Source organism: Opisthocomus hoazin, chromosome 2 (genome assembly GCF_030867145.1).
Source record: "Opisthocomus hoazin isolate bOpiHoa1 chromosome 2, bOpiHoa1.hap1, whole genome shotgun sequence".
Lineage (NCBI taxonomy): Eukaryota > Metazoa > Chordata > Aves > Opisthocomiformes > Opisthocomidae > Opisthocomus > Opisthocomus hoazin.
In genome coordinates, this window is record NC_134415.1 from 24,613,584 (window position 1) to 24,640,112 (window position 26,529).

General features: G+C 39.2%; 1 protein-coding gene across 4 annotated transcripts in view; it reads right to left on the minus strand.

Annotated features, from left to right (window-relative positions):
• Positions 1 to 7,412: 7,412 nt before the first annotated feature.
• MTA3 (metastasis associated 1 family member 3) overlaps positions 7,413 to 26,529 on the minus strand; it is a 149,434-nt gene continuing 130,317 nt past the window's right edge. For 3 of the 4 annotated variants that reach the window (XM_075412897.1, XM_075412900.1, XM_075412898.1), the window contains exon 19: positions 7,413 to 11,732. In XM_075412897.1, the coding sequence (XP_075269012.1) occupies positions 11,597 to 11,732 (136 nt within the window). In that variant the 3' untranslated portion in view covers positions 7,413 to 11,596. Of the gene's footprint in view, positions 11,733 to 23,276; positions 23,305 to 26,529 lie in introns of all 4 variants that reach the window. The other variant, XM_075412899.1, reaches the window with a different exon arrangement.

Below are 26,529 nucleotides of genomic sequence, written 5' to 3' on the forward strand. Positions count from 1 at the left end.
GGAACTCTTGCAGCAAAGGTAGAACCATGACTGGCGATGGATGCATTAAAAAAATGAGTAACACTCCCCAACAGCAGCTCTAAATCTTCTTATACTGAGGAATGTAAGGGGACTAGAAAGAGGGCAGAAGTCACTGCCAGAGGGACTTTGCAACAGAAGTACAAACAAAATGTATTGCAAACAGCAGTATGAAGTTATTAGCAGTGGTAATAATGGATGGGCCTCTCCCATAGCATGCCATGGAGCCCATGCTGCACGAAGCAATGCTAACAGCACACTGAGCTTCTCATAAATGCACTCCACTCTGATCCAGGCACACAGCAAAGAAATTCATCTCTGACTGTATTCCAAGTCTGGGCGAGATCTAGAGAACATCCGCCAAGATACATTTAGCTGAAAGCTAGGGGTTTGGTGGAGCAGACAGCAGCAACTTCCAGCAATGTGCAGGACTTTTGAACATTTGCGTGAATGTACAAATGTGTACTTGCATTTGGAGAAAAAACAGCTGCTGATTTTTTAGTTTTGTATTTTTAACCTCCTTATAAATAGATACACTTAGGTTTTGTGCATTTCATTTCTTGCATTTATGTTAAGGGCAAGCATTTAAATGAGGCACAAATTAAAAGAGGTAGGGTGCTCAAAAGAACATATGTCACTCGAAGCTTGTTTTACTGAAAGTTGGCAGAACTTAAGCTCTGATGTGCTTGTTTCCTTTTGACGTAGAAAACATGCCAGCACTTCCACTGCTCGGTGCCATAATGAACTGACCTTCTATTTATTTTTTAAATTATTTTTATCATGCACACTAGATGGTGCTCAAGTTAAAAAATGCGTAGCAACTGCGATAAACTTTTCATGAGATGAGCAAAATACATGTTCTTCCTTTGCAGTACTTACAACAAGAAATCAGGAAAATCTGCCTATTTACCTGAGTCTTTTCTTGACTGCTGATCATCACGCATTTTACTAAAATTATATTTCACTGGCTTTTTTCATAATCACTACTGATTTTTAGCTGCATATTTATGAAATTTTTGCAGTCACTTATAGCATCCTGCATTATTGAGAGCTGAATGAATTACGTGAGTATACGTACACAGCTACAAACAACACAGAAATACATTTCACCAGCCATCAGAAATTTAGTATCCGTGTTCATGACAGTACTGGCTTGTGAAAACGTTTGAAAATAGAATTATTCCTTCCTCAGTGATCATATTGGATTAACTTATTAGTTTATGGAAAAGTTATCATGTTACTTGACATTTCGAACAGATAAACTGTACCAAGTATGTCACTGACCTTTACCTTAGCTGGAGTCTGAGTTTTGAGCAAATCAGGCTCTTTTCAAGCAGCACAGAGAGAAAGGAATAAGCAATTCAGAGTCCGACACTGTTTAATAGGTGTCCAGTCCTCGCTGAAGACTGGTAGACCCTCCTGAATTGGCAGAGATTGAACACAAGCGGTCACAATCAGATGAGAACAAAAGATTGCTGAGGAGCAGACATTGACAGCAATGCTGGTCACAGGCAGAGATACACACAGACATCAAATTAGTCAGAAATATATATAGATACTTGAATCTGGCTGATGACATTGTGTTGATTAATTTGAATATTTTATACTTTTTCAACACCTTAATAGCTCTGCATGGAAAGTTATTTATTTCTGCAAGATTAATAATTCCTTAGGTAAACCCAGAGGCTAACGCTGTGGACAGATGTCGTCTTCCAGATCTAGCTGTGCAGCTGAAGATGCTACTGACCTGAGCTATTTATCTTCCGTGGCCATCCGACGTTCTTCTCTGCTCCCCTCCCTCCTTGTTAGTGAATTCACATGAATTCTCTTTCTTTCATTTCAGAAAATATCACACAGTTAAGCCTATTTTTCAGGCTAACTTGGCAGCAGAAAACAGCAGAGTCCATGCTATTCTTTCTGCTGAGGGAGGGCAGAACCCCCCATCAGAGGATTAGTAGTGAGTAGCTGTTCCAGGGTGACCTCTTCAGTCAGCGTGGCTGTTTGCAAAGTGAACACCAACCCCACATCCTTAGCCCAGTCCAGCTACCAGCTCCAGTTTTGGAAAAATTATGACAAATTATTCCAGAATTGCAAAGCAATGATCTAGGGAAAAGGAGGTAGGAAGCAAATCTAATTGAATTTTACAGTACTTCACAAATCCCCCTAAATATTTGCACAAAACCTGAAAGTGCTCTTGATTTTTTTTATCCAACACCTGCTGCTCTGTCACAGTTCAGCATTAAAAAACAAATGGCTCCAATCTGCCAGCAATAACAAAAGGCAAAAGAGTGTCAAGTGCTGTTTGCACAAAGAGAACCGTGCAATAAAGTTCATAAAATCATGAGCAAAGTTCACCTTTATCCTCTACAAATAATATTTCAACTTCCCTGTGTGTGTATAATGAAAAAAATGCAATGTTTCATCACATACAACCATCTTGTACCTCTCAGTGTATTATCCTATCTTTTTTGCCATGAAGTGAAAAGCATTTAAAAAGCTGTGAACGGAAATCACCATGGATTTAAACGTGGGGAGACCATTAGGAGCTAGTAACCTGCACTCACCCCTTGATTCAGAGAAGAAGAATACATCTTTTTTGTTCCTCACATCAGAAAACAGCACACCTGTTCTGTAGAAACTAGTGACATCCTCTCCTGTATCCATATACCGTGTACATATGACCCTATACCTACTACCAGCTCTTGAATCTCTTCGTTTTTTAATATCCCAGATACTGCCACAAAGCTATAAATCAAAAACACATTTTTTAATAATTACAGGAGCCCAAACTTAAAGACCATACAGCTTAGCCTACAATCCTACTTCAGGGTTCTTTGTTGCCTTCAAGAGGATTCGCACAGATGCAGGAGTTTGACCACAAGGCCATTTATAAAAGCATCATGTGACTTTACAGAGATTAATTCTACAGTTCTTCTGGTGAGCATTGGATTCATTCAGAACATCCCCAGGCAGGATAAACTGATCTGCTCAGGAAACAGTTTCTCTCTCTATGCAACTCCACGGTCTGACATACTGCCACCAGATTTGAACATCCAGAGAACTGAATGGTTAAATGGGAGGTTTTCGGACAGACTGTTTGATTCTCTCCCAGGCACAGGAGAGAATTAATTGCAGAGTAAAGCCCCCTCTTTCACTGAGGATTTTACCCATAAGAAAACAGAGGGTCGGAGTACACTGTTGCAGACAGCACTTTGCTGGGCTGTCAGGCTGAGTCTTTGACTTTGGTGATAAGCACCAATGAGTTTACACGCTGGTTTTAGAACAGTATATGTAGGCTGGCCCAGATGGGCAGAAGGCTGAAATCAAATCAGCAAAATGAAAAGAGCTAGTGAATCAGATTTTCTCAAATTAACCGCTATTTAAAAATAATAAGCAACTGCAATTGATTCTCATTAGTGCATCAAGGGAAGATGGAGAAAATCCAGGGCAAGGCAGCTACTTCATTTATATTCTACTGAAATCTTTCAAATTTAATCCACACAAGCAGTAAACAGAAAAAAGCTACTCAGCATTCAAGTAGCAGGTCTAATTACAGGCTGGCAAGGCATATGCAATAGGTACAGTCAAGCCAAACCCTAGGGTAGAACTCCTCTAAGCCTTAAGGAAGGGTGAAAAAGCCAAACATGTTGAGATTGCAAGTCTGCAGCAAGCCCCAGCCTTTGGAAGGGACAGTACAAAACCACTGGCTCCAAAGACCTGAGAAAGTGGGCAGGTTTAAAATATTAATCTAGACTTGAATTCTGACAATTTGGCCAACAAGTTATGTACTCTTATTGAGCTATAAACCCACGTCAAATGTTCACTGCCCTCACCCCAGTAGGTACAACTTTGCGATTTTGAAGACTATGTTACATTTCAAGTAAGATCTGAGCATATTAGATGAATCTTTATCAGTAAAGACCAATGGAAAGGAAGGTGAAAAGAAAAGAGTAATGGAATAAAAATGGCCTTAAATCAGAAAATGAAGTAGGGGTGAGGGAGCAAAAACTTCTAGAACCTTATAGGATCTTAACTATATCTTCCTTGACATTCTGAAAAGCAAGTTAAAATTCACAGACATCAGGGTTCAGGGAAGCAAAGTAAACATAAAATGGCAGGATTAAGGTGCCTGAGCATTGGTGAAGCAAGTTAGAAGGGAACTGGATCCAAATATGCCATTAAATGAGAGGTCTGGCAGTGGATTCCAGTTATGAGCAGTGGAATGGGAGCATCTCCAGAGGGCTCAGCCACCCTGAACCGTTTATTGCACTGCGAACTGCAGCAGGGCCACAGAGCCCGCTTCAGCCACAGAACAAGACACTGTTGTGCTATGGGGGACAGCAGCACCAGACAGACTGGCTGCCCTGTATAAGAAGTATCAGACTGATTTATAGTGTCCAGTACACAGTCTGCACAAAGGCACAGTCAGCAGTCATCCAACCGTTCCTTCTCCCAGGCATTCAGCAGCAACTGAGCCAAACCCATGCACACTGGGAAGGGGAGCACCAACAAGCTCTCCTCTCTTCGGAACACATACAAGAAGCAGGAGAGCAAGCAGAGACCATAAAAAAGGAGAAAATACTTAACCACGCCTTAACTGTGCATGTACAAATTGCAGGATGGAGTCTAGTCCACTTGAAGAGACCAGTCAATACTGCACTTACTGTTACTAATAGGGAAAATAAACAATGGGGCAGGATTAACAAACAGCTAGCATAGAGTCAGGCTCCCGCAAGCAGACTGTGCAACACAACTACCTTATGGATTATGGATTAAATGCATATCCTAAGGATCAAAGGCATTCAGTGTAACTTTTCCTAGGTTCACCGTCTGAAAATAGACTAAAATTCTGATGGAAATCTAGACTGAAGAAAAGAAAACTAATACAGAGCCATTCATCAACATTATAGTCTCTAAATTTCCATTGCATCTGCCCCAAGAACTTATCTTATTGAAAAATTAATATATGAGCAGTTCCTTTTTCCAATATGTAACTACTGGGCAGAGCAAACAGCACAAATGGAGGAGTTTGATGAATACAGCAAAAGCAAGTGCAGTGTCCAGGGAGCTGGAATGGAAAGGACTGCTTGAAAGAATTATCCTTCAGTCATGGACACTTGTACCCATGTAACAAAAGAAAATCATGTTCAGTGTCCTGTTCTGCTATATCCTGATAGTTTAAGGTTGTACACTCTACTTACTTCTCAGCTTCACCGAAATCCTTGTGAAATTCCTTTTTTTTTTTTGCTGTTATTATATAGAATGTTCTTTTATGTGCCTAAGCAGAAGAAACTAGGGAAAGAACCATTTTTAGCCTAAAGGTGATATGAACTGCTTCCTCCACATTAATGAAACTATTGATTCAGATTACTGGGGAGAAAATCTCCAAAGTAATAACATATCTAGCAAGCAGGGGAAAAAAAACCCTACAACGAAATTAGTGAGTCACCATACTCCTCCACGCTCATTGGGGCTTAGCTTTGGGGAGGAAATTCTGCAGCCATGAATTGCTAACTTGGTAGGAAGAGAATCACTATCAAAATCTGGCTCTAATCCTTTTCCTCCCATTCTATTGCCCAAAGCAGTACACACTAATATTTATTTCATGCAGAAAAATTTGTTCTTTACAAGACTTTATTAAACCACTTAAAAACAAATGTCCTCATCACTATATCAGTGACAATTCTAGTGCTCAAGGAACATCCCAGCTACACAAAGCGGACTTTGATTTGAGTGTGTATCTCAAAAAATTATTGGCCACAGACAGTAGTCTGGCCTGGCATCTAGGTTTTCCCATCATTTAAGTGAGCAATAAAGAGTTTTAACTTCCATAAAGATCCCTCTACTTACCTTATAAAGGAACACAGATTTAACGTATACACAAATAACAGATACTTGAAGAACCTATGGGTCTTGCCACAGTGGTAACAATTGGCCGTAATATAACAGGGTCCTAAAGCCCACGTAGGGCTTTCACATTATGTTGAAATGGTAACAGTCACTCATCTGCTTGTTTCCTACTGTATAAAAAAGCCACAGTGCATCTGACTTCATGGAAAATGTCATGGTGTGAAACCAGTCTCACAGAAAATATATTCTGTGTTTACAGAGTTTTATGAAAGTTCTGCATAGACAAGGACTGAAACAGAACTCAGCTCCTCGTAAAATGCCCTCGCCAATCATTTCTGCTTTGAAGTAGAGAGCACAGCCTTTTTTTTTTTTTTAATCTTTTTCTTTTTTTCTGACTGCTAGTGCAAGGGAAAGAAACATACTTTAAGTATATGTCCTTTCACTGCTGAGGCTTTGTATGTGTGATCAGTATCTTTACAGTGAACTACAGAATTAAGAGACTAAAGTGGTCCCTCAAGCACGTGTTTCAGCTACACATAGGAAAGGCTTTATAGTCATACTTCGGAAGTGAGGAATATCTTGGACCTCATTGTTTTTGGCTGAGAATCTTTGTGAGTCTGGGTAAAGAGGTGGCCATTTCCTCCGTTTCCCCAGCAAAGGACTGCTTCCAGAGATTATCCCCTCCTTGATACCAATGCAAATCACCCAGAAGGACAAATAAATGTAACTCATCTTGCCCAAAAAAAGCCAAACACCAGAGAAGAACTTGAGTTTGGCTACTTGAAATCTGCACAGGTCTCTTTAGGGAAAGGGGAAAAAAAAGAAAAAAATAATGCATTTAACACACACACTTGAAACAGCAGTTAGTGTGTGGACCAACAAGCATGGATCCACATAAATCCTGCCCTCCCCAAGACAGGTGGGGGAATTAGGAATTAGAAAGGGTTGCCTTGAAAAAATCCATGAAGTAGCAGCCATTACTTCTGTTCAGAAGCCATTTATACAATTCTCCTTCTCTGCAATAAACATCCAAATTATTTGGGGAAATTACTTCAGATGTTAGCAAGGAAGAGGATTCAGATTTATGTGCCATGTTCACATAGAAGCCACAAATTCTAGGTGCTACTAAATCAAAATGTGAAGTTTTTGACACCAATACCAACCTGCAAGGTTTAGATGGGCCAATGCACTGGAGGCTGCAATGCACTGTAACTTGCAGTATTTTTTTGTGGACTATGAGTCCTTTTGCCTAGATTTCAGTTCAATCCTAAGTTTTCTAGTGTTCCAATGCAATGACCAATACCTCATGTCTCTGTCTCCCTGACTTTTGCATGTTCTTTCTTCCTCCCTATTTCACCTACTTATGTCTAACTCTAGTGCAATTTCAACAGCTCATTAATTTTCAGTCTCTTGATTATTTAATAGCTTACTTTAAAATAGGAGGACAGTGTCATTGCAGAAATTTAGTTTCCTGCAAAAAGGAAGAGTCACAAAGTTTTTTCACAAAGACACTTTAATGCAAATCAAAGAGTACTATGTTTCATTCTAAGGTGCTCCATATCCTCAAACACTCAACATTGAGCTTCCCAGTTTTAACATTCCCTTGAGAAATTCACTTTTAGTCTAAACAACAGAATTTTAAAAAGACAGCTCTTTAATGCTTCTATTTTTTTAATTAATCAATACTGTATTTCAATACCAACTGTCAAATCTTTATGAGCAGCAGAAGGATATTCTGCAAATTTGTTGATCACTGTATAGTACAACCTCAAAACTCTTATCCAAAATCCATGTATTCCAAAATTAGGTTTCCTCCCTCAACATGCAACATTTGAATAAAAAAGTCCTGACTTACTCCAAAAAATTTCACTGTTCAGTTATATAAACTCAGATCTCTTGACACCCACTCTGGCTTATGAAGACACAGGTTTATATAAAGGACCTTCAAGAGAAAATGAAAAATGAATATTATTTTGCTGAAATTTCCAGAGGATTATAACACTTCCATTACCATAAGAGTACACATATATGAAGACATCATGTCCACTATATCATACCTTGCAATATAATATTTCTGGAGGACTATAAGTGTTCTCTGTGCAAGGCTGTGGCATGTTATGCTGGGACTATATCAGAAACTACTAGGCAGACATTCCATTTTATTTAAGCCTTCATAATTATGAAAGTACCTGTGTGAAAATTATATTTATTAAAAACAAAAAAATATCCTTAGATTAAAAAAAATGCACAATCTCTAAGTGCAGATTCTATTTGACCGTTGCTACTGCTTGCTTGTTCTTCCATTTCAGTTTCAATACCCAGTTTTTCATAACACGCTGCAAGGTTTGGACTGCAGAAATGAAGGCTACATTTGCCCTTAATCAAAACACTGGTTTAAAACATTGTTTTCTTATCACCAACACATTTCAAGCAGTCTCAAGTATTTCAAAACCTCATTTTTCCATCCTACAGAACAAAACCTTTCATTATTAAATAGTGGCCTTTAAAAATAGTCTGAAAACAACATACAAAATATTTCAAGAGAGCAGAATAGCTATATAGTTGAAATCAGCAACACACAATTTAAACGTTAAAATAATCTTTCCACTTTTTATAGGAGACCTCTGGACACAAAAAGATCGTGCATTTTGCATTTGTAAGAGGAGAGGCAGCTATTCAGATAGTTTTCTTATTTAGCTAACAGGAAAATAAATCATATTGCAAATGCAGTGCTAATGCTGCCTAGATTCTCTTGCGCACATCCATGGTAAGTACCAAACTTCTTGTCCTTGCTTCTAAGGTTTATGTTTATACTCAGTGTCATTGTTGATGACTGATATATGTTAGCTAGTTTTAAAATAACTGTCTTGGGAAGCTTGATAAAAACAGTACTGAGCTCTGATTTGCTGTGGATATACTGTTACAGTTTACACAAGAATGTGTCATCTTTGCTCACAGCCAGTGGAAAAAACTGAACAGAAAGCATGGAATTGCATGACATTGTGGTAAGGAGTGTCACGATTTCTACAAAAATTTAAATCTTTATGCCCAAACCCAGCAGGAACATGTCTTCAGCTAATCTTTCATCAACGCTTTCAGTTGAAGTTCACAGGTAAATCCCGCATCCATCTCTGGAGAACATCTTGCAGAAAAGGTACGATGGAGAGAAAGCAGGTAAAGGCAAAGGTGCGAAACATGGCGTGCAGTTTCTCTGTGTACTGTGTGCATTTTAAGGGAGGGAAAATCTGTGCAGCTGCATGCGCAACAGTTTAAAGACGGAGCAGAAGTTATTCCAGCAATTGGTCTCCGTGCCTTACCCATCCCAAGGGTCGGCTATTGCCACCAGTGAAATGACTCTGCCAGGCAGGGGCACGGCGTTATTTCCAGTGTATCCAGATGAAGCACCTCAGCTTGAAGCTGCAAAGGATTCTCCCTTACCTTGGCTATTTGATGCATAAGCTAATGGTATCAGGCAGCTGGCTGCGTAACAGATGTTACCAATCTCTCTCTCCTCAGAGGGAAAGAAGAAAAAAATGACTTCACATCAGACTATTACAGATACTAATACCTTTGTCAAAAGCAGAAACACACAGAGATTTTACAAAATACTGGCTAGACATCATAGCACACTGACTAAAAGAAATAACTTGAATACGAGCTTAATAAGGCAGGGTAAAAAAATCCACCACCTTACTGCTAATGACACTTTGAAAATGAGTCTGCTGTGTGTGATTTCACTGATGCCTGAGGGAGACAAAGCTCTTTCTGTTCATGTTTTTCATATTTTCAGTCAAACAGATTGCTGAATAATCATGTTTTCTTTATTTTAATGGGTGATGAAGCTATTACACAGAAGGTGTTTCCGTATGTCATAGTTAATAAAGGCAATTCTTACTAATAAGAATAGGTTGTTTCCGCACAGTTATCTGATGAAAAGCCCTCCTGTTGTGAGGAAAAAGCAGATCATGTGGCTAGAAGAGGCTCCTAGGGCTGCACACTTCAGTGGCTACTGGAAAGAACTGTAAGCAGATGAATCCCAGGTCTTCTCCAATTGCATCCAAATCAGTGACATTCACTAGGGTGCTCAGGGTACTAGGAGCACTTCATGTCACAATCTCTCCCTCATATTCACCCTTTTCTTGCTGGTGAAGGACAGAGGACAAGACCTGGATCCATCCCTCCAGAAAGTTATCAGCAAGTCCCTTCAGGAAGGCAAGGTGCTTTCTTTTTTGAAGAAGCATCTGGGTGACTATCTCAACAGCTCAAAATCCTACACAGAGGCTAGTTACAGGCTGAGATCACAGATGCTCTTTCAGGCTGAAACCATAAATCGCACAGTGGGGGGAAATAATATTTGGGGAATCACTCAGAGATGTGAGGCACCTCTTACATCTTTGTCTTTCTAACCACAGAGCTGAGTGCACATCCACAACTGGATGAAAACCTCACATCTATACTATACTATTAGAGCTACCTAGTAAAGTGATAGAAAAAAAAGTCTCGAAGCTACTCTCAGCTTACTATGACGTGTTCAGTGTCCGACTACCTCTTCAAAAGTCATACGGAGACCAAGCCTGTTGAAGGACACAACACGCCTTAGATAATCAACATATCCCAACCAGGTTTACACAGCAGTGCTACACACTGCTTGTCTCTTGATCTCAAAGTAGGGCAGAGAGTGTTCACCTGTAAGTACCTGAGTAGAAAAAGGACCTGCCTCTGTTGCCATTCCCACTTTCAGGGGGACTGACAGTTTCCTACAAGTAGTTTCAAAAGGCACATCATCTCTCCGTGGTAAGTATCCACCTGCAGCCTCACAATTATGAACTTCAAAGCATTCTGCAAGACATCATTTTATCCAGGTGTATCAAAATGTAGAAGTTATTTTGTGGAGAGACATATCTAACAGGAAATACTCTATTTCTTCATGTTTTCCTGGGAATGGCATTCTGCTGGTTTTCACTATTCAGAATAGGCTTCAAGAAATGCAAAAAATACCCAAAGAAATAGGTGGATGCTTGCAAATATATACACAATGGGACCAGTTCCTACACACGCAACTAGTCCAGCTGGATGTTCGCTGCCATGCATAATACTTTCCAGGATTTTAACCAAAGTTAATATGGCCAGCATTTTGAAAACTGGCCACTAATTATGGGCACTTCCTAATTTGGTCTAAGTTTCAGAACTGCTAAACAACTCCTCACCTCATTTCAGGGTCTGGATGACCAGCAGTTCAGAAAACCAAATGCAAAGTGACTCAAGCCAATACTGAAAAATATGAACACCCAAAGTTGGCAGCTGTTTTTGAAAATGCAAGCCCCTCAAGACTAAATCCCACTTAAAGACACTGCAATAGTTTTGAAAGCTGCATATTTTTGTATTAAACCACTAGAAGGCATAGACAAATGTGGTGGGTGGACTCTGCATCCATACTCCTTCAGTGTGGTCAGTGCAAACAGTCCCTCCCTGACCAGCCAACGCTGGTGACTGGGAACAGAGGGAACAGCAGGACAATCCGGGCTAGGCCTACACAGTGAACCAGAAGCAGCCCTTGCAGAGACGAGGGAAAACAAGGGCTGCTGTTGGATTCTGCCCAGAACACAGAACCCAGCCACAATCTGTCCATACAGTGTTTCTGTCTCGAAGACGTGGAAAGTCCTGTCGTATCTGCATTCACAATGAAACATGATTCTGACATGATTATGGTGCTGATCCTGTTATATCTTCAGTGCACGATGGTTCCTGGCTCTGTTCGTGCCTGCCTATTGTTCATGAAAGACTTTGTCCTTGCAATGATTGGAGAGCAAGGTGTTCTGGAAGCTCTTTTCAGCTGTGATCTGGTGAACTTCTTACGGATTTTTCTGTAAGGAGGGAAGGAGAAAAGGAGGGAAAGAAAAGAGAGACGACAGAACAGATAAATCTCAGTCTTTAACAGAAGACTGCTCAAGAGCCAATAACAAACATAACAAATACTCTTACCAGAGCAGGAAGCCTAGGTTCATGGAAAAGAGACTTGCAGTCAAAGAGAGTGAGCCCTGTCCATCAACTGATGATTCACAGTTGTCTCCAACTAGTAACTGATAATTGCTCAGTGAAAAGTGAGTTGGTGTTAGACAATATTTGGACAGTAACATTTAATTATATGAAATGTTGGGCCAGAATGCTCACATGGTGAATCCTCACATGTAATATCAATACAGGAACGAGGGACCACAGAAGAAAGAACCTCATTAGCACCCACGTGGTGTTACCTCTGTAAAAGTGATGGACTGCGAGCAATCAGTATTTGCACTGTATCAATTCTGCAGATGAAGGATATCCCAAATGTCTGGGCTTTCTGTAGTAGTGCCTTTCAGGTGAAGTAAATTCACTCTAATTTTAGACTTTCAGATGATAAATAAAACATATTAACTACAGGCGGCCATGTTGTTTGTATAGTAAGCTTATGCATCTTTTGATGTATTTGTTTGCAAAACTTTGTATTTCTTAACAGAACAAATGTGGTCATTAATCACTTGAGAAGCCCACGGTTTACAAAAATGTTAAATAATGGTTTGCCCTTTTGAATTTTTCATATGGCAACTTCATAAACTGCTAAGAAGTTCCTACTAATGAAACCAATTTGCAGCTGACACTAAGTGTATGGATAGTAAAGTATTTGTGATTACAATTTGTGATTATTGTATAAAGACAGTAAAGTCAAAAGAAGTAGTTATTCTCATTAAACACTGTTTCAAAACCAGTATGAAAAAAGGCAAAACGAAACAGGAGGAGTCATCAGCATTATATCAAGTAAACCACAAAAAGTCAACTCTTCACTCAGTATAAATGAACGTAGCTCTAGAGAGGCTGTCAGAAGAACTAATCTGGTATGCACTCTAAAAAGACAAACCAGCACTTCTATTTAAACAGGACTGTGAAACTGCTTCCAGAAATTAGCTTTCTGGGATATAGCCTTTCAGAAATAAAATTGGAAGTATGGAAATTTCCACTGATGTGATTAAACGTAATATTTAAACCACCATTTCACTGAAAGCCAAAACTGTTCTTTCTACTGCAAAAAATATAGAGTGTGGAGGGAACTGATTCTTTACACTGAAGAATTTAGCATCTAAATACAGTCAAGCTTTTTGAGAGGCACTGATCAGGTTTTATAATGCTTCAGAGGTTTTTTTTAACACTTAAAAATGCAGCTTATAACAGCAGCTGATGAAAGGCAGGAAATTCAAAGATAAGGTTGTCGGTCGCCCTTTCACTAGAAGGACTTCAACACACTCCTCCTTCCCTCAACAATACAGTGAATTAAAGGCAGAGTCACCTTTAACGTTCAATTTCCTGTCCCTTTTTCAGTTAATACCAGCCATATGTTTTAATTTCATAAAGCTTTTATTTGGTGATGGCAAGTAAACGGCTTTAATATCTGTAGCATTGATAACATCCCTTGCAGTTGTTACGAAAGAGTAATTGCCATTTTCCCCTGCTTATTCCTTTGACTTTTGTACTACTGCTTGAAGTATGATGCGTTACAGACTTCATTTGAAATGCGAATTAAAAAGTATTTAAAGTCTTTGCACTGTATTTCTAGTCCTCCTGAGACCAAAGTTATGAGAATGAATCAAATTTTTAATAGGTGATTGGTATATAAAGCCCACTGTGCTCATTTTTATGTCAAATGTGATGCAATGCTGCTAATGTAGGAATAAGACAAATTCTTTATGTCTGCATGATACATCAATTAGTAACTGCAGATAAAGGTGCGTACGACCCATGGCACCTATTCAGGAAATATGGAAATGTACATGAGCACCACACACTAATAACACCTATCTTCTCTTTGCAAGTTTCATACACAGACTGGAACCTATTGGGTAGAAATAATAGTTAGGCAGTACAAGGCATTTATGCCACGCTTAAATTTAATCAGGCAAACCATTTCAATGAACCGTCCCTTTCTCAGGATCTAAGTGAATTCCATCAACTAACCATCTGGTGAAGTTAAGCACAATCCTACATAATCTGTTATGTCCAGATTTCTCAGATTTAGGATAGCTGGTAAAAAAAATTCTTATTTTTAAAAGCCAACTCAAAGATTCCTGCTCTAATTACACCACACATTAAAACAACAGCAGTTTTTTAACTTGAATAAAATAAAAAAAGGTGACCTTCAGTTGACGTTAGCCAAGAATGTGTTTTTCAGGCCTTTCCTAATAGGAGTTCAAGGCATTATTTGCTTTTGCAAATTTGCTGTTGATACTGGGCATATCTCTCTGTTACTGCTTCTATTTATAAACTGTTGTACATCAGTCTTGCCTCCTCTGCATTAGACTCAGAGTTGTGATGCCTAGAGTGACTGTGGTCTATTCGGCTATACCAAGAGTACTTCAGAAGTAATACTAAATAAATTCAAGTTATGGCAGAAGTTTTTACTGTGAGAGAAATTACTTGCATGTAAAGACCCACTGTCATTTTAGCAGATGACAAACCTTGTTTCAAAAGCGAATGGAAAGAAAGAACTTTTTTCCTATGTAGGGGAATTGCCCCCAACAGACACACACTTTTGAGATGTCTATAACCCTTCTTAAATACCAAGGTCCAGAAGTGCTTTTGTGCCCTGTTTCACTAAAAATATATTAAGGACCTAATACAAACCTGGCTACAGAGTTTTAAGCTGAAGGGCACAGTATTATGTTTCATGCTCTACCTAAATTAATTTGATATTTTTGCCGGAGTCTTTCTTAGACTGATGCCTTTTGAGCAACATCCTTATGTAAAAAGACCTCGTGCTGTAGAAAATCATTATTACTCAGTTGTTGCTGGAGGCACAAGGAATATGCAAAGGTCAGCAGCAGTCATGAGAGAACTGATTCCTGGACAATCATAGCTGAAATTCCACCTAATCTCTAGATTGGGGTGAAGTATTCTGTTATGACTTGCCAATTGTAAACAGCAAGGTGGCAGGTGCACAAAACACAGCCAAACCCTGGGAGAAGGTGGCATGATAGACATTAACTACAGCAAGGCAGGATTTTGCATTCTGGCACAAGCTTTATGTGAAACTTGCGATCAGTCTAACCATCGAGATATGCAGAGAGAAAAACTAAAAAAAAAAAAAAAAAAAGTCTTCTAGGCAAAGATTCATGAAGTTGCAGCTGCTCCAGGGCAATGTAAATTTTGTGCAATGTAAATTTTCAGTGCAAGCTCAAGGCCAGTTAGCAAAAACAACTATTTAAAAAATAGCTGTCATTCCTTGGGGGTTATTAGACCTAATTATCACTCATTTCTCTGAGCGCTTCTTGTATCCAGAAGTACACTATAACTATTCAGTGGATTAAATGACAAGAGGGGGCACTATCTTCGGAGGCTGATAGGCTTTCTACTAATTTCAACAGGCTTTTAAATAAAGTGAAAGGGCAAAATGTGTGCAACGCTGAGTCTGCTTCAAGAGAATTTAACTGGGATGAAGCTGTAGGCACAGATCCTTAGAAACCTGACAGGTTAGAGAGAGTCTGAATGACTCAGCACTTCCTACATTTCCACCTGTGTGGAAATGAGAAGTGTTTTATTTAACTATTTGGCTTGCTGGTTTAGACATCTTTTATTTTTTTTCCTCCTCCTCAGCACTTTGAGGCTAAAGCTTACCCATGTTCCATTAAAGTTTTAATCTATCCTCAAAATGACAGAAACTAGGAGGAATATATTTGGAATGCAGAAGTGGATTGACACTGATATGCCTTTTAAAAATAAGCTCCTTTGTGAAATGTTCATTTATACAACAAATCGGAATTGTTTTAATAAGCATCGGGCTACCATAAAGCAGTTGCCATGAGCCACTTAGCTGCATTATAAAACTCACACAGATGGCAGATAGTGTGGTACAACCTTTATAAGATTAAAGACATGCCAACATCATTTAAATGTTTTAAGAGCTCGTCTTATTTTTCTCCTCCTAGCAAGGAAATGTTTTCCTTTGCTGGTGTTTATCTTCCAATTTGTCATCAATATTTACAGAGCAAAACTGTTCTCTATGAACAATAATTTATAGACACACCAGTTACAAATTACAGTGTCAGATCTTCCTAAGCAGCTTAATATAGTATATTCAAGTATTGCACCACCTTGAGGGCTTCTCTGATGTTTTGTGTTTCAGTGCAACAGCTTATAGCTACAAGGTATAGATATAAAGCAATAAATAACTTTTTTGAGCATTTTCATTACTGGGAGGAAAAAAATCTGTGTCAAGTGTTTAAAGCACAGACATCTATGACTGTGTCATGCCTGACCCGTTGCATGGCACAAGCCACCTCTCTGTCTCTTTTTACCTGCTGCTGATTTAAAAATCCACTTCGATCTAAATCTCCTTGGAGCAGAAACCATCTCTGTGTGTGCATTTTTAGAGTGCCTAGAACAACAGGAACCTTATTCATTATTGAAATGATTTGCAGCTTTGCAGTTTTACTGCAAATAACTGGTACGGCTTTTGGAAAAATCACCTTGTTCAGCAGATTTTTCCATGCTTTCATTTCCCCTGAAAATGTCATATTTTGTTAACATTTTAAAGTGGTTTAGGATGCTAGGAGAGAAGGAATTAAAGAAGTGCAAAGTCTTATTCTCAGCATTACTATTAATTTTTCAGCTGAATGCTGGAACTGAGAAAAACTATTAACCCATAAAAAATGGTATAAATAGATGCTGTCATACAGCAGTCATCACATGATGACTAAATCTTAACAATCAGCAATGAAATTATCCTCACAGTTCATCAGTAAGCCTGGTACTTACCACCAAGAGACTAAACTTACCTACTACTGCAGATGGCTAGGACAAAAACAATTGCACATCAGTCTTGGTGCAACGCTGACTTCTTGCAGAAGCCAGCAGCACGGAGGCCCTACCAGACTGATTTGTGATAGGCACAGTTTAAAAAAAAACCTCGATCTAGTTGGTAGGAATGATGGACACCTCAGAGGTCAACATGGATTAAGTAGCTCAGGACTTGCCCTGCATCCTGAGTGGAGCTTTGTTAATTCAGCAGCAACATTATCTCACTGTACATACCACACAGCACTGACGATGGCAGAGGCATGCTCAGAGCCATGTTTCTCGGGCAGGTTTTTTCCCTTGGAGCAGGGAGAAAGGCCTGTCTTTGGATTCACGGCGCTTCACCGCAGTCTCCAGCTTCGTAGAGGGGCTTAGAACCGATAAGATCTAGCAAAGGTAGCTCAATGGAATGGGTAAAAAGTAAATTATTTATACGCCTTATAACAAAACAACAGCTCAGGCTTCAACAGAGTTGTAACCCAAGCTAGGAGACAGCTGCCCTGCGCCTTATCTGAAATTCATTAGCCTTTCCTTAGTTACCACTGACTTCAGAGCTTGTAAGGCATGAAGCCTGCTCTATTCAAGGAAGAGTTGCTTAACCTCTCCTCCCCATGAATGCACACACCAAGATCACTGCAAATTTATCAATACATAGGCAGCCTGGGAATCCAAGGAGCCAGAAAGCCTTCTACAGCTCACAGGCACAAATGCCAGGAGATCTCAAAGCAACTCCCTTATTCTTCCTAACTAGATCAGCAGGGTGTGGGTGAATTCCTACACAACATAACTTTATACTCTACCGATAGGAATTTTCTTTTCCATCCAGTTATTCTGTAGAAGAATGGCCACTTTGTATATTGATTAAACATCACTCGCTATTAGATGAAAATATTACCCACATGGCAGAGTGTATTTTATTCTGAGACGGGCAAGAAATCGCAAAGGAGATGCATCAGAGTGGAGCAATGTTGCTTTCAGCTACTCCTCAAACAGTTTGCGTATTAATTCACAATTCCAATAGTATCCCAGACTTTAAGATGACAAAAAAGTTCAGAATATACTTCTGTTTCTCGCCTTGGGCTACAAGCATTAAGTGCCATTTCCCCAGCAACATTAAATGCTGTGTTAAAAATTTTCAAAGATACTGTAACTAAACATGCTTATCTAAGTCCAAGATAACAGAAAAAGTTCTACTTTTGTTGCTGTTTCCAACTTCAACACACTTCAAACACTCAATCTTAACTACTTTAGTATTTAATTTACTAGGAGAACTGGTTCAACAAAAAACTTTTTGTATGGCTTTTTATTAGTATTTTTGTTTGCTTCTTTCTTTCTTTCTTCCTTTCTTTCCTTATCTTGTTTGATTACTTCAGGTTAGGTTTCATCTGAGGTTTTTGGCCTGGACACTATGCTTACAGTATTACAGCTTATAATATTACCTGAGGCTCAGAAAAATTGACAATATTTTTCTCTTTATCAATTATGCATATACTTTTCCTGGAATAATATATGTACCAATAGAGTATATTTGGATAGGCTTCTTGGCATTCTGGGTATTTGCTTTTAAGCAAGGGCTGAACGTCAGAATTAATCATTCTTACTAGAAACAGCTGGAGTGCAAAAGTTCCCTCACATCCCCTAGGGCTCTGCCCCACACCATCAGTCTCTTGCAGAATCAGCACTTACTCTACACACAGAAGCTCCGATGCAGAATATGGATTAGAAATCTGTACTGTGGCATCAACAGAGGAAAGCTTTGCCACAGAATGATCTGATACTAATTTCTAAGGTTCAACTTCATTTTAAAGATTGGCTTTTTTTTTTTTTTTATGTTCACATTACCAAAGGTCTATTTCAATTTCACTTTCTGCCACTCATCCTGCTCTCCATTCTTACAGCCAGCACTTTTCATGTCAGTATCTCATACTACTTGCTGGACTGCTTAATTAAAAGCTGCACAGCATCCTTAAGAATAGGTATACATCAATATTCTGCAAGTCTACAGACAAAAAGGTGGAGTTACTCAGAGGTTAAAAGACTTGTCTGGTGTCTCACATCAAGCAACAGAGGCAACTTAGGAACTGTAAAGTGCGGATGTGTGCTTTTTCCACTAGAACAACACTTCTGTTGTATTTTGTCAGGTAAATATTTTAGCCTCTATCCGTACCACAGTCTGCCACAACTCCTTCGAAGTTTGACAAGAACTGATAGTTATCTCTGTGACTGGCTTTCAGAGTCATTGTATTCTCTTCAGTATTCTACATTTAAAATGCCTATGTAGCTACTTAGCCAAGCTTTTTCACAGAGACCAACTAGCATTTGTTTTTCCACAGCCTTACTTACATTAGCACCAGAGGGTCATGTATTTGAAAGATTTAAAAAAAACTACCAGAGGAAAATAATAAGAATAAATTATTAAGTACATACACTGAAATATAGACTAGCTCAGAATTAAGTCCTGTATCTGTAATTTTAAATGAAGAATCCAATACAGGACAATCTACAAATGAAAGTTAGAGGGCAGTTCTGTGTGAATTCTAAGACTGTGAGGATCATGGACATTGTATTTTCGAACATATTGACCACAGTACGGTGTTTGCATCTGCTTTGGTATTTAACTTCAACAGCATTGTGTTCACCCCAGGACTTACCTAGTTTCTGTATCTGCATTCAGATTATTGCTGTGTACTTCTCTGCCTTCAGATGAAATAATTCTTAACCTTGTGTCCAGCTTCTACTAATTACTATTGCTCACATAACATAGAAATTGTAAAGAGGGCAGAAGATCTCTTAAGAGTGATATTATGCAGTGTTTGAGGATTACAATCATCAATAGCTAAAATTTAATGCAATACACCTCTGTAGTTTAGGAATGGAGAGAGTAGACTAATTTTAGCCCTAACCTAGTGTTAATCTAGCCTTGCTGCTATATCATTAATCTTGTCTTTATCTTTTCTTTGATTCTTAAACTTGTGGATGACTATGCTGCTCTGACAAGTTAGCATTTTTATTGTTACTTTGTATGTTTCCCAAGGCTTCAAAAGAGAAATCTGCTTCCCATACAAAGATGCTTCTTTATAGAAAAATTGCTTCTTGTTCAAAACCAAATTGGTTTTAACTCCCACAATAGCAGACGACCAAATATGACAAGATGACACATTCCCACTGGGGATGTGGATTTAGGGAAAGGCTGAGCAGCAAGCTAACAAAAAGCTAAGCCCTCAGACCTTCAGGTAAAACATCCTGGAAAGAGGATTGGGTTCACAGCTACATCAAATCCTCTGGACAAACACACAAGACAGTTTCTGAAGGAACACCTTTTTGAAATGTCCAAACATACTGCAGGAAATTCAAAATTTGTCGAGAACTGTAAAAAGACAGGTTAAAAGGATTGCATGACCCCCCAGTTTAACATCTGACATATAAGGTGTATTACTGACTAGGTGATGTACTCTAGCTGACAGACTGCACTCAGTGGGAGTCAGGCATACATTTAAGGGTTTTCCTGAACTGGGTGTGGAAGGTTTAACAAAGTGAATGAGGTTTATGGAAAAGTTAAGTACTTATACAGGACCTTCTCCATGCAAAAAATCTGCATTTAAGAAAATCCTTAATGCTCTTCCTATCATCCCCACGTTTCATTTCAGTTCATTTTTTTTCCCCAAGTTTCCCCACACAATAAAATTGTGCAAAAAGTCTAATTTCAGACACTGTATTTCCCTTTCCAAATATAAAATGCTTTGGCTACTTCTACAGCTACTGTCTGAATGTGAAATCACTTCTGTCAAAGAGAGGGGAGAAGATTGCAAGTGGTTGAGCAACACTTCTAAATGTGTCACTGCTCTTTAGCTGAGTCATGTGAATTAATCACCTTCAAGCTCCTACCTAAGATACAATGCAAACTATACTTTGGTATCTAAGCCACCACAGAGAGGCAGCATATTTGAATTTCTGATCACAACAGGGTAGGATCAGACAAGATCATTTTACAAGCCCCAGTGATGTGACTCTTCAGGCAGCAGTAACTAGGTCATTTACAACCATCTGTTCTCAGCCTCAGCTTCCCTGAGGTCATCACTGAAGCTGTGCACTAATTAATTTTCACCTGCTAATCAGTGGAGACATCTCTGAAACTAACAAATCACCTAGTTTCAGTCAACAGCTTCTGAACTCCTGTGGGTGGTATTTCCGTGAGATTTTATTACCCATAAAGGTAAAAAGTTTTCCCTGAAAGCAGATCCCCTGCAAGGCTTCTGACCTGCTCTGTTTACAACAGCCCTGTGAGAGAATAAAGTAATCTTCAACTGATTCTTCCAGCAAAGAACAGAGGGCACATTGACAATTGCCTCCAAATCTTCAACAAAGTATTTCTGTACCTTGTTAATTTTGATATGAGGAGTTAGGCATCTAAATGCTTGGAGAATCAAGACTTGCTTGAGGTCTCACGGGCAGACTGTGAGGGAGCAAGGAACGGAATCACATTGTCCCAAGTCCTAGGTAAGTACTCCAACCACTGCAACATCTTCCCCTTACCATGTAAGCTTTAAACAGGGCATGTAGCTTACTATAAAGCCACTGAAACATCATCTTAAACTGTGAGATTAACACATAGCCCAAACCAGAATGATTGTTATTTCATTTGTTCTGAAAACTGATAAAGCAAAATTCTTAATACCATATGCTCTTCAAACCTAGCATCTCTAACTAATGGCACAACTCATTCTGAATTTTGGGTTTTGTTACGTACATGTTTTCTATGTATACATCTATTATTCCTTATATAAGTTAAAAAAAAGAATCACATTCTTCAAATGAGTTGATTTTAGCTTCATGGAATGATACTGCTTTTAAAAAGAAACTTCTGAGTTATCACAGTAGTATTACTTTGACTTAGTAGGTACTGTAAAAGCAGCCAGAGGAAAAACTCATGTATATAAATAGGGAAAGAAAATATCTGTAGACCCATGAAAGCTGCTCAATGAGAAACAAATGGCAAGAGATTATGATCTAATTTCTGTACTGCTGGTTGCGAGTCTGTATCACAGTACCTCACCTAGAGCTCAGAGAAGTATGATTTATAATGTGTGAACAGTACGCAGCATTCATGAATAGTCCACACTAAATAAGGTCAAAATAAAAGCTCACAGAAACTATTATTCACTCTCATGAGTATGCAACAACTTTGAGCAGTAGGTAGCCAAGTAGGACTGCTCCTGAGTTGTAGCAAGGCCAGTTCCTCCCCAGATTCTCCACACACAGGACTGCCACAGTGACTGGATACGGCTGTCATCTCACCTGCGCTCAGCAGCAGCCAATCAATAAGGTATCTGCAATCCCATCAGCGAGGATTAGACATAATTCTAAGGGATATATTCTGTAATCTCTGCTTTTGACAACTATGTAATACAGCAGAAGTAAAGGAACCAGAAAATTACATCCTTAGAGGCTGATTTTTTGGTTAGAGGGTAGTAGCCGGTGCATCACATTACCAGGCTTGCAGCTGATGCTCCAAGGGTGCAGCTACGTGCCTGCATGCAGTCGGTTATAGGGTCGGGGTCTAACGGCCAGTGCCATGCAGGTAAGAAATGTAAATGCACTACGCCCTGGATCCAAGTATGGTGAAGTTCAAAACCAGGATCCCAATTCAAATCAAATTGCCTGGTCTTTATGAAAAGCAGAGGTCATCCCTGAGTGTATATTAAAAATACTTTTTTTAGTGTCCAGATATTTTTGCATGCCTGGGGACAACTGAAAAAGAAAAAATAAACACACCTATGAATGTTTCTGTGATACGAATTGCACGTGAAGAGGAAGAACGAGCAGAGCGGTTAGCGCTGGAACTCTGACTTTGATCTAGACCTCCAGCTACGCACTGTGTATCATCAGACCCCGGGCACTGGAGCCTTACTCCTCCAGTTTTTCCTTTTCTCCCAGCAACATGCTATGAGTGGGAACTCCAACACTGTGCCTGACCTTGTCTGAGGACTGATTAAAACACACATGGGAGGGAGAAGGGTCAATGGCAGGTCATTCAAAACTCTTAATACTGGGTTCAGTTCACCCAAGTTTTCAGTTTGCTTTTGAAGGTACAGGTTAGGGTTTGCAGTGATAAAGTTCCAATGCAGAGAGTGCTGGCAGCATATACAGGAGCCCCGGGGGCTGTGAGCACTAGCACGACTTTCCCCCCCCTTCTACAAGTGAACCAGACCACTGACGGCAAGGCAAGACTCAACATTGTGCTGAAGCTGGTTGTCAGCCTCGCATTCACTTCTTTCTCAACATGCAGCTTTTGTTTTTAAGCTCTTTGTGTGTGCTATGAGACATGCATAAATAAAAATGAGTGGTGTCCGGTAATTATCACAGCAACTGTGACATCCTTAAATAGTATGTCAACAAATCAAGGGAAGCTTTTCCTTTTGGAGACAGAATATGAAGAATATGAAAATTGCCTATATAATGCTGCCACAGGGATGCCTCTCAAATCATTTTATCAGCAAAAAGGAAGCAATGTCTGCTGGTAACAGCTAAAGATCACGTTCTAATTTTAGCAGTTGCAGTTAACTCATTCCCAATGGAGTTGCACTTACCGTGAGAAGGTTTCTAACTGCTTCAGCACTGAAAGGAAACAAGCATCGAGTCATTCAACTGCAGTTCTATATGCAAATATGCTTTTTGGCCCATGAAGGGAAAGCATATGGAATCTGCTGCTATAAGCTATTCAGCCAAACATTTCCACACATTTCTTATAATGCAAATGCTGAAAAAAAATTTTCATTTTCCACACAGTGTTTTAGCTGTCCCTATACAAGTCTGATCATTAGCATGCATGTGCGTTCCATTACAGACAGAGCATGTGTATAAGAACTGTATGCACACTGCATACCTAGCATTAGTAAGAAAAGTTTTAATCAAGAGATACATTTCCCTTGATATCCAACAGCTATATTACTGATTTTATTCATAGATTATGGTTATGTCTTCTACAACTCAACAGATATTAAGCTGATATATTACATTTTTATTGAATTTCTGGAGACCATAATATGAACTCTCCCATGTTTTCAATTATTATTTATCTCCCAGAATGGTGATTCAGTATAAAGAATTTAGTTTCACACAATATAGTAATTTTCTGCATTAACCTCTAACAGAGCCTACAATAGAATCTACATGACAGCTAGTCAACAAAAGGGGAATAAAACCCAAAAAGCTTCCTTACAGTGAAGGTGATTTAGTACAATGTCCTGAATAAAATTCTTTTATAGTTATGAGACTTTTGGTTAATACTAAAGCATGCACTTAGTGCTAGGAGAATCCTAGCAGCTAATATCTAAGTATATTAAAAAGAAATAAGGAGATTCCCTTGGTGAGCAGTGATAAATGTGAGGCTCTTAAAAGAGTGATTTTTCAACAAATTGTGTAAACAGATTTGCACTTTGGAATAAAATCTTGAGCAAGTTATTTCACAGCAGGGAATGAGAATTCCTTTTTCATTCAAAGAGGGTAAGAATAAAGAAAAATATAAAAATGTTAAATCCAGCAAAGGTCAACATAAAATGATCATGTAATGTCAAGGTAAATGTTCTCGAACTGTCACCTGATTTTCTGCCCAGCTTAATCCCTGCTGTGAGCCTGTGACTGAACAGAGACGTGGAAATCCTAAGTGAGCCGGACTCACACGGGCACCAGGAAGGTTTTTGAACAGAGTGCAGCTTGTCACTAGATGAAAAAGCAAAACTGGGGACTTCTATACCTATTGGCAAAATTCACTGATCATGCCGATAGGTATTCAGGAAGGGGATCTACATATATATATAGAGAGAGATAGATCAATCAAGAAATTGGCACGGATGATTCACACATGGCCCATACATGTCGGCAGATGCAAACTCACTCTGTCCTTTCCCCACACTGGCCAGGGGCTGTAAGGACTGGGGCTCAGCACCAGGCTAATGTGCAGCCCAGCTTTGCAGAGGTCTCTGGGCTTGGAGAGATGGGAATACAAACGGGAATTATGCTGGCATTCTTCCCCAGATGAGCAGATACTGATACACAACAGGTAAGGAAACTGCATTCAAATAGCTACAACTTCAAAAAAAAGCTGAACTATTTGAGGATGCACATTACAACTGCTATAAAGTATGTTTCTGTTCTACTCTGAAGAGCAGATCAGCACCTAAAATATGCTAAATTCAGATGTTAAAACTCCAGTCTTTTTGTTTCAATGATACATATGCTCACACTAAATTTTTAGCATACCTGCAGGCACTGTGGAACTGTGGCCTGAGTGACGAGTGAAGAGCACTGCCCTGAAATCTAGGGTAACTCCAAGGGTTAGATGATATATAGTTTCCACAATTATTTTCACTGCTCTGTATATTTAGCTCCCTACTCATCTATTGCTACAAGTATCTCAAATCTGTGAGCAATACAATAGTTAACTGTACAGAAATACAGACTGCTGCTTAAATTCAGAGGGAAGAAGGATGATAAGAATGTCTTTAAAAATATCTTCTAAAATAGAGCTATAGTCATAAATACATATATTCACCTTACCTATTGATAGTAAAATTCAGAATGCTCATGTGCATCTTTGGCTTGGCTAGCATGAAATAGACTGGCACCTCATTTAGTTTAGCAGCAATAATAGTACATTTTTTTATTAGATAATATCAACCAACTATTGTATTACAAATTTTTAGCTAAATTTCTGAGAAAAATTACCTTCTAGACTTCCTACTTGATGTTTTATAGAAATATACATCTTGACCTTTAATTCACTGCACAAACAAAAATGTTTTAGGATGGAGAAATGAAAACTGTTATGGACCATTGCAAACAAAATATTATTCTGAAAAATATTATTCCTTTTGCTGCAATTAGCATGTGTCTGTCTTACACGTATTTTTAATGAACAAATACACATGATAAAACAGATCGGATCCTGATGCAGCAAGAAACAAGTGCCCTAAAGAACGAGTTGTTACTTTGATGCAAAAGGGGCGATTATTTCTGAGCTAAGTGTTCAGAACATAAACACCTAATGGCTGCAAATGGGGAACTGATTTTTCTTCTCCATTCTATGGCAGGACTGGAAAAATTGTGTGCTGCTTTTTCACAAGCATCTCCTCCCTAGATACCTCTTCCCATTGCAATTATATTGCATTCAGCCCTGTCATGGCCATGCTCAGCTACGTGAACTCCTGGCTGGCAGGGACTAGTGTCTGTTCCCTCTTCCTCCTTCTTCCCCCAAAGAGAAGAGCATTTAATTGCCGTCTTGGGCATCGGTGCATTCCTAGCAGCAGAACCAGGCAGTGCTTTCCACTTCATGCTGTAAAAGCCGGGGGCAAGTGAGAGCCAAGAGGAGAACAAGCTACACCGCCTCTTCTAAATAATTTTGGAGTAAAGGTGGAGGGAATCAAAGGATCAAAGGAAAAAGTTAGAAAGGAGAAAGCATGCCTGAGGCAGGGAAGGAATCAATGGGAATGGGATGGGGACAGGGGAAAAAAAAGAAAAAAAAAGAAAAAAAAAGAAAAAAAAGGAAAAGCCCTGTGAGAGAGAAGTAACAGATCTCATGTGAAATGGAGTTTCAAAGGATAAAAATTTTCTGTCTCCCATTAGTTATAGTTTTGGAGACTGATGTGAGTGAGGCACTAATACTCCCTTCTGTGACAACAGCACACAAGAAGATGCACGCATATGTACTGGCACCAAACCCATGGGGTTAGCTCATCAGACTGGGAACGGCTGCACTGGGGGGCTCAACCCACGCCAGTCCTCCGGCATTCCCAGCTGTGCTTCTCCAGCAGTGGCCAGAGGGACACAGCATGACAGCTTCAG